At 38.6% G+C, this 12,094-nt stretch overlaps 1 protein-coding gene across 4 annotated transcripts in view; it reads right to left on the bottom strand.

The window, feature by feature from the left end:
* The window catches only part of LOC146628386 (NT-3 growth factor receptor-like), a 78,038-nt gene that overhangs the window by 58,757 nt on the left and 7,187 nt on the right, over positions 1–12,094 (bottom strand). For all 4 annotated transcript variants that reach the window (XM_085357797.1, XM_085357799.1, XM_085357798.1 and 1 more), the window contains exon 2: positions 4,541–4,615. In XM_085357797.1, the coding sequence (XP_085213923.1) occupies positions 4,541–4,615 (75 nt within the window). The remainder of the gene's footprint in view (positions 1–4,540; positions 4,616–12,094) is intronic.

Below are 12,094 nucleotides of genomic sequence, written 5' to 3'. Positions count from 1 at the left end.
ACACACTGATTTTAGACAGCAGTATGTCATTTTGAACTCAAAAGCATACAGGAGTTATGGCAGCTGGGATGAAACAAATCTCATCTATAACTTGCATCTTGTTGTGGAGACAACAAATGTTTAGCATAACAAGAAGAGAAAAGAAAGAAATGGAGGATGATAAAAGAAAAAAATTGACTGGTCAGAGATGCACAGAAAGAACAGAGCAGCTGTGTCTCTTGTTTGGAAGTTTTATGGTTCATTAAAAAACAAGTATGATTTGAGTACCAGTATACCCCAGTGGGTTGAGCAGCCGACCCAAATGCTGAACGGCTACTGCAGATCTGATTCCCCATGCCAGGACATTCCCTGCGGATCATTTCACTTGCTCCCTGTCCATCCTTTCCTGTCTGCACTATTGTCCTGCCAAAAAAATAAATGAAAATTTAAGGCCAAAATTGAATCTTAAAAAAAGCTGTAACTATAGTAACCTATTGCTAGTAAATCATAATGATTTAACAAAGTGAAGAAAAATTCGATGTGGAGGCCAGTGAAAAGCTGCTCTGTTGTTTGTTTTAAGGCACAGTAAAGCCACATTTTAGGTGTGGCCAAGTGACAAAGGGTTTTTGGTTTGGTGGCCTCAGGATCACCTCTATTTTGGGCGGATGATGTAGCTCTTCCGGCTTCATCAGGTGCTTGCAATGGTATTGGTTGCAACCAACAGTGAAGCAAAATGACTGTACAAAAGATGGATGACCTGGCTCCACTTCCTCCCACTATGCAAAATTGAAGCCAATATGTATTGCTCCAGGGGACTGTCATCTTATATAAGCTCAAAGATATAAAATGATCACTTTTTAATCCTAGTACAGCATCGAGTCAGTCAAACTTCTGGGATGTTGATCTGGTAAGTTAATTGGCAGAGGGGGGTGTTGATTGGTTTCAGCTTCGTTGGTATAAATTAAATTAAAGATGCACTAGAGAAGAAACAATAAGAGAACCGTGGAGCCTGACTGGCATTTGCCATAGAGTACCAGAATTGGCGGGTCCACTACTGGCACCCTGTGCTTTTCACAGATGAGAACAGGTTCACCCTGAGCACATCTGCGGTTAACATTATGCTGCCTGTAACATTGTTCAGCATGACCGGTTTGGTGGTGGGTCAGCAACGGTCTGGGAAGACATGTCCATGGAGGGACACACAGACCTCTACAGGCACCCTGACTGCCATTAGGTATGAGGATGAAATCCCTGGACCCTCTGTCAGAACCGACACTGCTGCAGCGTCGCAGTGCAGTGAGTCAAAATCACTCAAATGCTCATGCTTTCCCATTTTTTTCTGTTCTTAACACATCAACTTTGAGCACAAAATCTTCATTTGCTCTCTCATAGGATGTCAACAGTTCTACAAAAATTTGGATTTGGTTCATTCTTCATGTATTGGATCAAAACACTAAGCAGTTCTCAAAATGCACGTGTTAGGACAAATGACCTTACTTTCCAAAGCTTCAATCTAAAGAGGGACACCAGACAGCGCTGTCTGCTTTCAACCTCAGTTTTAGTCATTTTCATCAAACTACTGTTATGGAAAAATTCTAGTTTATCCTCACATTTAGATTTATATGTTTAGAATCTTACTGTATGATTTTTGTATAAACCTTTGCCTGCTTAAGATGAAGCAAGTGTGTGTCAGTATGACCTCACAAAGAACTGCTTAGCTACGCCTAACGATATTGTGGAAGGACGAAACTCCCAAGATGACCGGTGTCAGGAGCTTCCTGGGAAAAGATAGTGGCAGTTGCTCTCTGCCCAGCAACAGCCCGTGGGACAGAAACCTGTTGTAACTAAAAAGATGCAGAGAGTTGTGTGTGGAGGGGTATAAAAGAGGAGCTGAGACATCCCAAGGGCAGAGCTGGCATGACTGTGAACTGTGATGGTTGATGTGTGTGTTGGCTCTCCTGCGCAGTAATAAATAGCTTGATCACAGCTCTTTCCATGTTGCAGACTTTATTTACAAAATTCCATGACACTACTAGCAGCAGCAATCCGACAAAATGTAGATATAAATAGATACAGACCACAAGATAAGCCTGTATGCTGATGATGCATTACTGTTCCTTGGGAACTCACAAACCTCTCTTCTGAAGACAATCACACTCATAGATAAGTTCTCATCCATGTCAGACTACTCCATTAACTCAACAGTTCTGCCTCTGAACTGTAAATTTCAGAAGACCTCCATCACTACACTACAGTCGGGCAACATTAGGTATTTAGGTATAATTTTTTCCACCAGCCTCTCGGTATGATTGAACCATATCCCTCTAGTAGAAATGGTAGAAGATAATCTCACGTTTTGGAAAACTTTACCTATAGCACTCAATGATCAGTCGTCACAATTAAAATCTGCCTAAAATAAACTACTTGTTCTCACTGATCCCTAACAAACCATTTACTGCCTGGTTTAAGACACTGGACTCAAACATCTCAAGTTTGAAAACTCTACAAAAGCCAAAACACAATGGTGGTTTAAAACTACCAAATTCTTATTATTATTTCTTATCCAATAGATTGCTTATATGCTTCAAAATGCATCAAATCAAGCTCGCTAGGTAGCCCATGGCTGGACCTAGGACAAGCACTCTGTGGAAAAGTAAAAATCTCTAATCTGCTTTTCATAAGGCATAAACCTTTCACCATGGAACGAGAAAGGGATAAAACACGTAGGAAATGTTATTCAAGGGGAAAACTTTAATGCCATTTCATTTAATTTCAGGAACTCTCATCAAGACATGGAATCAGCAACACTAAGTTTCTTGATTATCAGCAACTGAAATGTATCACACAGGAAAGATTTAATCCCGATCAACTGAACTTAGAAATACCTACTTTGGTAACAGAATTTTTACATTTCTGTATATCAAAATTTGTAATAAAAGCTTACTGTATATAGTAAGTTTTTATTAAAAAATGATGATTCAATCTTCCGACTACAAAGTGAGAGTGATATCTTTCCGTCAATCCAAATCACAACTTCTGAACACAAATACGCTTAAATACATTCAAAATGACTAAAAGCCCTTCTTACAACTTATACAATGTACTTGTATGCAATATACAAAGATGACCACTGCTGGGACTGGTGTCACACCTGTCTCCTCTATTTTAATAGCATTCTAGTTTTTCACACAGTCATGCTCACTATTTACAACTCATACACTCACTCAGTATAGAGCGAATGAGCTAAACAATTTCTTTAGCAGGCTTAGTTCACAGAGATGGTCCTGTACCACAATGCTGTAAAATACTCAGTTTAGCATCAACTACCAGGCTGCAGTCCATGAAAAATTCTCACTTCACATTACCCTATTTTGTAGTCAACTGCCTATCAGATGTAATTACTCAGTTGAATTTAACCAATGACTACACCCTGTAATACAATAACTTGTGGAGCTGGTGGACTTTCAGCATGTCACATCGCAAAGGAATTTTGCTCACTCTTTTTTTAATATGTAGCTCCTTGTTGTTTTCCTTTCTATTTTAAAAATTAAGGATTTTGCTTTAATTTATTTTGAAAAACTTTAGCTATTTCTGATACCAACAGAACAATTGCACGTGGAGGAAACACATCTATTACCTATTGTTGGAAGAAAAATAACTATAAAGCTATGCAGGTTACTTTAAGTTTGTTTTCCTATTGAAATTCTAATACCATGATAGTGAAAGAATGTTTATGTCATTAGTCTACCTGTATTTATGGAAGTAAATCTAATTACAATTAAATATCTAATTGAATGGAATCAGTGAAATAAAGTCCTAATAGCTTTGACAATAGTAAAAGTAAAAAACAAAGAAAAGCTGGTTTAAGTAAGTCACCAGCAATTGGGGTGAAAGCAAACCAACCTATTCATGCACTGTTAAATGCTGTTTTCCTCGACGCCCTCTCTTACCTAGATTTGAAATAAATGACAAAGGCAACTCCAGACTAGCCATTTGTGTGCATGCATGCATTGAATTCTGCACGTAATCTGCACCACAAATTATTTTGCTACCACAATAAAACAGGAAGTGAGGGAAACAGACATAGAACTAAACATGGGGGAATTAACACAGAAGGGAAAGGCTGGAAAACACTAAGGGACTCCATAAAGATTAAAACAAACTGAAGATATTTAATAAGAAACAGGATTTGAAATTCAACACACAACTATGTATCAAAGCACTGCTAACAGCCTTACTGGACAATATTGTTTACTTCCCAAGTGGTCCAGCTCCAAAGTATGCTGAGGTGCTTCCTTTCATCTGCTGTAGACTAAACTGTGAATTGTGAACAGATTCTTTCCTGAGATTGGGATATCTCTGGGTCTAAATATTATTAGAACCCCATGCTTGGGTCAGTGGGTCTTTGAAGTGTGCAGGGCTGCTTGAACCTCTTTAGAGGAAACATTTGCTTTTGCGCATGTGTTTTTAAAGCACTGGTCTGATCCCCAAGAATAAAGTTAAATTTCACTGGCCAGACATTTCAGTGATAACATGTTGTAGAAAATGCCTTACTACTTACAGCCTCTGTAAGCCGGTGTAGAGCTCCATATCGAAATCCCTCAAGGTCTGCAGACCAGTCCAATTCTCGATGTGTCTGTAAAGGAATACAGGCAAGACACTGTAGTAAGGTGTATAATGTATCAAGTTACAAGTAACAAATTAATAATCTAACAATTTATTTCATGGATCAGATTTGTTGGGCTGTTTATTCTAGGGTGACCAACCGTCCTCTTTTCCTATATTCTGACAGAGGACCCGTGTGTGTGACATCACCCCCAAACTGCTGCTTGTTCTGCGCTCACAGACAGGACAGACAGCGCGTAGCAACGCACCTAATGATGTTTAAAAGATCCCAAAGCGCAAGTCCATCTTTCAGACGAACTGCAAAAGAAATTTCCCTCGTACCGACCATAGCTGGATGGTGATTTTTCGTTTTTATGGGCCGATGGGGGTTTTTTTGTAACGGTATAAACAATGAAAGGTGGTGGATTGGCCAGATGCTGGCCGATGTGTAAAAATAACTCAGTTGTTTGGTGGTGGCTGTGGCGGAGCTTCCACAGAGGTCAGCAGGTGGATGAGGGAAAGGGGAGGCAGGAGGAGGAGAGACCCGAGGCGGTTGCAGGTGAAATGAACTTCAGGTAAGAAGTTATGACCTGCAGTCTGAGTCAGATATAAACCAAATTTAGGTGGAGTTTATTTTCATTATGCTGACCTTTTACAGTCAGTTACAATAACTCGCACTGCGTACTAGCTAGCATGACAGAGTTTCTACAGCTGGGTGGGTGCTATGATGCTACTGATGTTGAACTTTATTCACAAGGTTAGTTATTAGAGTTGCCAACCGTCCTGTAAAAAGCGGAATCGTCCCGTATTCAGAGGAAATATTAAGCATTTCGTATTGAGGTGAAAAGGAACAGTTTGTCCTGGACTTCAGCTAGAATGGAAAAAGACACAAAGCTGGAGTTATTCTGCATCGTTACGCTGCACAGCTGCTTCTTCTTCTCTCATTCTCTCCCCCTCTCTCTCCTGTTGCTCCTTCAATCATGACACTGATCAGTGATAAGTGAAAGAAGAACAGAAAGAAGATACCGCCAGATGTCGCGCTAAACAACAGCAGCACGTTTAAGCTTGATCAGCTGTTGTTAGAATTTATTTAATATTAATTTCTAGTATCAGCTGATCTTTGCTGGAGCCACAGCTGTAAAAGCTGCTGGTCATGATGTCGGTTTGGATATGTGGTGAGAGGGAAACATGAGGATGAAACCAGGAGATGTCCTTACTGAATCATCAGAGCTGAACAAGTGATGGAGAAACAGGTTTACCTTTTAGGTGACATGAATGAGTTGAAGGGAAGTTATGAACTGTTTCTGAGAGACAAATAACACCAGGATCCTTTTTTATGTAGCTGACAGCTGGTAACTGTGCAGGGGTGGGTCTAGCAAAGCTTTGCCAGGGGGGCAGGTAGGGCATTAACAGGGAGAGGGGGACACAAAGAAATACTTTTCTTTCTTATTCTCATTTAAAATCTCTCACTTTTATTAAACTATTATCTGAATCTTACAACCAAAGTTTTTACCTGATGTAAAATGTATAGAAATCATACATATACCAACAAGACAGTGTATATCACTGTCACAACAGCATTTGTTTTCATTCAAAGGCTTTATGGTTTTTCCTATAATACCTGGTGGGCCGGTCTGTAGTCAAAATGCCGGGGACGATTTTATGTTTCTTTAAGCAAGTTCTTCATGACTGAGCCAAGTGTCCTCTTTGTTGGAAATCTAAATATGGTCACCCTAGTTTATTCTATAACATGTCAGATAGTTAGCCCTGTAGCCCAGTTGGTTTCCTCCAGTTATGCTGGCCTCCTGCCACAGTCCAAGGACACTGAAGTGTGACATGTTAGGTTGACTGATTATTCTAACGTTGCTGTAGCAAAATAAATATTTGATAACTTTGAGCAGAGTGGTTGAACTGATGATTGCCATATGACATGGTATAAATACATTAGAGCAGGGATATCAAACTCATTTTACATGGTAGGTCACATACAGCCCACTTTGATATTAAATAGTCGGTTAGATCCCAGTTACCCCTGTACAGGAGGTCTGGACCAGCTCTCCATCTAACGGGTCAGAGTCTCTATATCCCTATGGGTATCACCATATTAGATGAACTGAGACTGATTTAAGCCGGTGTTGATGAGACTCACCATGGTAGACTGACTGGACCAGTGAAACTCTTCTTTGTGTCATTTTAAAGTTTACTTATACATTTAATTTCAATTGGTTGTCTCAGTTTTTCCAAAAGATTAGAAAATACTGCTTTAGTTAATGAAAAGTGTCCGTTTGACGTTTTTGGCTTTAATTTTAAGAAATAAAGGTGTAAAACTGCAGAAGAAGTTTTGGTAGCTCATTGCCCAAACTGTCCTGTAATTACAAAGCTATAGCACATAGAAAGAGAAAATGCTGAACACAGACTTAATTAAAGAGATGAATATTTGGTGGAGATCAGTGAATACTGCACTCTAGAAATTGATCAGCTAGACACAACACCAGTCCAGATATCTCTGAGTATTTCTCTCCATATTGCATATTTACAGCAGACAGTTAAAAAAGTGGTCAACCACATTTTGAGCAGTAGTGCTATTACGTAACCCCCAGGTAAAGCATGCACATACTGTAGTCTTGAGGTTACTAAATATAACAGTAGTAATGTTCAAACCAACTATTTTTGTGCCCAACAGTACTACTACTGCCTGTCCTTACTCCTCCTCCTCTCTCTAGTCCTCCTTTCTATTTCTACCCCTCTCCTCTTTCCTTCCTTAACTTGGCACTGTTTGAAAAGTCACAAACAAACCATCAATGTTTGCTTGCCAGAAGGAACTGCAATGTTACAGCAGCCTCCTACACACTCTGCCTCCAAAGTGTGAGAAACACAGCCGTAGAGAGAGGGAAAGCAAATTTGGAAAGAAATTCACAGACCGAATGTCATCTGTTTGGTCGTAGGGATGATGACTGCCAAGTGTGGAGCTGAAAGAGCAGTTTATTGCTAAAGTCTTTATTCGTTTCCCTTCTTATTTGATGTAATTACAACAAATATATATCAATATATTGTTTTAAAAAGCACATTTTATTGCACATACAGTGTTGTGCAAAAGTCTTGAGCAATCCCCATTGCTTTGTATTTTACTTACATGGAGCCAGACTCTTAATTAAATAATTCAAGTGATCTTGAGTAACAGTCCAGGTCTGTCAAAGTTTTTCTTTGGACTTTTTCACTTAGTTTATTATTGTGTAATTCATTTATCATTGACCTGAATCACCCAAGCATAAAAAAACACCTAACTCAAGTAATGAACCAATGTGGTGTATGCACAGAACAGTCAACTTGGGATGTCTGTAAATGGACCGATTATTTTACAGTGCTTACTCTACTTGAGCATGCAGAGTGCTTTATATAACATGCCTCATTCACCCATTCATAGAAGCATTTGTTTTATATGTCTTAGTGGTTTTTTTTTTAATGTTTTGTTAAACTGTTAAAACATGGGTGATGTCAGCTTAAAAAAAAACTAAAAGCTTTCCACCTTTAAAGTGACCTTGAAATTTTTGGATGGAAAATTTCTAGTTTATTCTCATATTTATATTTAGGTGCTTAGAATTTCACTGTAGGATTTTGTATTTTCTTTTATCTCTTAGGTGATGGACATATGTGTCAATATGATCTGCTGTAGGCTGCTTAACTATGTTATCTGCCGACTGTTAGGGTGTAGAAGGATGAAACTCCTAGAAAGACCAGTGCCAGGTGCTTCCTGGGACATAGATAGTGTGAGCTCGCTCCCTGTCCAGGAATTGCACAGCAAAAGCTTTGGGGGGGTGGACTGAAAAACCAGTCCCCATGGGACTGAAAAACCATGACTATTAGGCTACAACAGTCATTTTGGGCGATTGTGGCTCAAGAGTTGGCAGTTCGTCTTGTAATCGGAAGGTTGCTGGTTCGAGCCCCGGCTCGGACAGTCTCGGTCGTTGTGTCCTTGGGCAAGACACTTCACCTACCGCCTACTGGTGATGGCCAGAGGGGCCGATGGCGCGATATGGCAGCCTTGCTTCTGTCAGTCTGCCCCAGGGCAGCTGTGGCTACAACTGCAGCTTGCCTCCACCAGTGTGTGGATGTGAGAGTGAATGAATAGTGGAATTGTAAAGCGCTTTGAGGGTCTCGAAAAGCGCTAAATAGATGCAATCCATTATTATTATTATTATTTTAGTATTAGCTAATAAACAATAATTGTATTATATACTATATTAGCTAATATAATATGGTCAACATTACATTTATTGTATTATAATATGAAATATTTTTAATTCTAAATTTACAGTAGTGAAATTGAATTCAAATAGCGAGCTTCAGTAAAAACTCAAGAAAATTCTTGACTTTAAAAAGAACACAAGCTGTGATCAATTGTATGTTTGTGATAAAATAAAGTGTACACTGATACATTAAATATACCTTTATTTCCTGTTAGAAAGCTGAATCATGCCATATCATAACCATGATTTTTGCTGAATGGGTCAAACAGAGATTTTTTAAAATTGTGGAATTGTTATTTATTCACACGTATCAGCATAAATAAAGTGCAAAATATACAAATAAGCATATACATCTCAAAAACACTTCTCAATTTTTGGTTCAAAAATTTAATTTGTTATTTAGTACGGAGGTGTTCAAAAGAAAGGTAGAACAATGAGTCTGTAGCCATCTGTAAAACACGATGGAGGCGCTGACATGTTTTTGGGCTGAATTTCAGCCAGCGTTGTGAAAATTGATGTAATTATATACACAGACAGGTACCGTCAGTTTCTGATCATCCATACAGTGCCAACTGGGAAAGATCTGAAACTTCCCTGTCTGTCATTTTAAACTTCAATTACACATTTAATCCCCGTGATATCTCAGAATAAGAAATAACTGCACGAGTATGTCTATTTTTTTCTAAATCATAAAAAGGATGCTGCTGTAGTCGGTGAATTAAATCTGTCAGCATGACTCTCTGTGCTTAAACTGTAAGAAATAAATGATTAAGCCATATTCTTAAAAATTAAAACACTCAGTGCTCATCAGTGAACTTCAGGAAAAAGTAATGAAGGTTAGAATTCAGCAAGTCATCTACTATCGATCCCTGGCTACTCCATCGCTATGACAAATATCCTAGGGCAAGATACTAACCCCAATGTCTCAAGTTAAAAGTTTGGTGGAGGTGGAATTATGGTGTGAGGGATGTTTTTCAGGAGTTCACCTCCCTACTAGCAGTGTATGGAACTCTTAATGCTTTAGCATACCAGGACATTTTGGACAATGTCAGGCTCCCAACTTTGTGGGAACAGTTTGGGAATGGCTCATTCATGTTCCAACATGACTGCACACCAGTGTATAAAGCAAGGCCCATAAACATCTGAGTCAGTTTGGTGTGCAAGAACTTGACTGACCTGCACGGAGTCCTGATCTCAACCCTATAGAACAACTTTGTGATGAATTCGAGTGGATACTGTGAGCCAGGCCTTCTCGTCTAACATCACTGTCTGATCTCACGAATATGTTTATGAAAGAAAGGTCAAAAATTCCCATAAACACACTCCTAAACCATTGTGGAAAGCCTTCCCAGAAGAATTAAACCTGTTATAGCTGCAGGGTGGGCTGACATCCTTTTAAACCCAATGGATTAAGAATAAGATGCCAACTCATGTTAAGATAAATGCAATATAGTGTACATATTATAGATGTTCATATCATGTATGAATTTTAAGGTAAGTTAATCTATCTCTATATCATGTTTCACAAGGATGTTATATGCTTGCATTACCTCTGTCCTGTTAGAGCTAATTTAGCAAAAAATCAGTCTGTTTACATAATATGTAATACATCAGTGTGTCTTTAGCATTAGCATTTAGCATTAGATATCAATTACCAATGAAACATCTCAGAGTATATCACCCACCATCGCTGTAGTCCTGACTCACAAAGTTAAAAAACTTTATCCCGACTGACACCAAAATATTATGGTTCATCCACTGCTCATTGTTTTACTTTCATTTTTGACATGAGTGTCAATTATCTTACCTGTTGACAGGTAGTGATCACATAACAGAGTAAGAAAAACAAAAAAGCAGAAGAGGGGATTAATGACTTAAATCAATAATTTCCATTAATAATTAAAAAGCTCTAAATTTTGGGTTGAAGAGAAGAAGAAGACAAATGTTCAAAACACAGTAAATGGTAAATGTAAATGGTCATCAGTATGCTAAAGAAAGATACATTTTCTTTGAGTATTAATTTAAAGATTTTGTTTAGACTTCATCTGACTTCACCAGCTTAACAAGACTCTAAAGGTCTTTTCACACATGACTATTAGAGGAAACTAGGCTAGAACATTATCTGAAGTTTCCTTTTTTTGCACTTAGCTCACAATAGTCATGTTCCTACTCCTGGAAATACTTTGTCTATTTTAGGCAAAAGTGCTGCCTGGATAGACTGGGCAAGACATAAGACAGGAGCTACAAATAACATGCATGAATTCTCTGGACTGTAACTTGCACTTATTTTATCTTTATTTATACTATTCTCTTATCTGAAGAATGTGAATGTAAAAACCTACAAGCTGCCAATGGAGAGATGCCAAACTGTGTTCATTGTTCTGGTAACAGTGACAATAAAGATCTATCTTATCTTATCTATTATCACACTGCTGCAAATTGAATATCATAGTGATTTTGAAGACCATTTAATACCCATTTGCATTCTCAGATACATCTCCATCACATAATCTCGAGAAAAGTTATAGGCCACGGTATATGTTTTTAGTTGTGGCATTCAATTGTATGAGCCATGATAACATGGTCATCAAGATCACTTAACATAGTGTTTTCACTAAAAAGTCTTAAGATTCAAGAATCCACCCATACAACTGAACACAAATCCCCAAACAAGGCAAATTTGTTTATTTCACTACTTTTGAAATATTTTCACAAGATTACATACAGCATTGTGGTGTGACTTAAAATTTAATTTAAAAGGCTTGTGGTCCAAACAAATTCCAAACGCTGAAGCCAAAGTAGCCACGGCAACCACGACACACCCACAAAGCCTGGGATCAGCTGTTCTCTAAAATTACTTTGCATTCAGCAGGAGGAAACACTGTCAGCAGAGCTGTCCAGTGCTGGTTTTCAGCAACCCTCGAAACCTGCTTCTAAGAGCTGCTGGTGAGGAAATTCTTGGCTATTATTACCACATGATTCCAAATTTAGTACTAATCAAGTCACTATATCCATACCAGAACCTACTGACACAAGCTTGGGCAAAATGTCACTTGACTGCATTGATGACATTGGACCTGCCACATATATCAGTAAACTTGACATGTTGAAAGGATATTGGCAAGCTTGTAAACAAAGCACTGTGTGATGTGCCAAACTGCAGAGTATATCTTTATGAGGTCATCGTGCACTCCAATCATTGGGCTGACCACCTTGCTACTTTCATATGCAGAGGATGCCCGGCTTTCTCCATAATGTCCTGC

The sequence above is a fragment of the Diplotaxodon limnothrissa genome, linkage group LG7 (assembly GCF_057381915.1).
Source record: "Diplotaxodon limnothrissa isolate DT_005_m linkage group LG7, D_limnothrissa_male_GT1.1, whole genome shotgun sequence".
Lineage (NCBI taxonomy): Eukaryota > Metazoa > Chordata > Actinopteri > Cichliformes > Cichlidae > Diplotaxodon > Diplotaxodon limnothrissa.
This window is presented reverse-complemented; position numbering and strand designations above follow the sequence as displayed.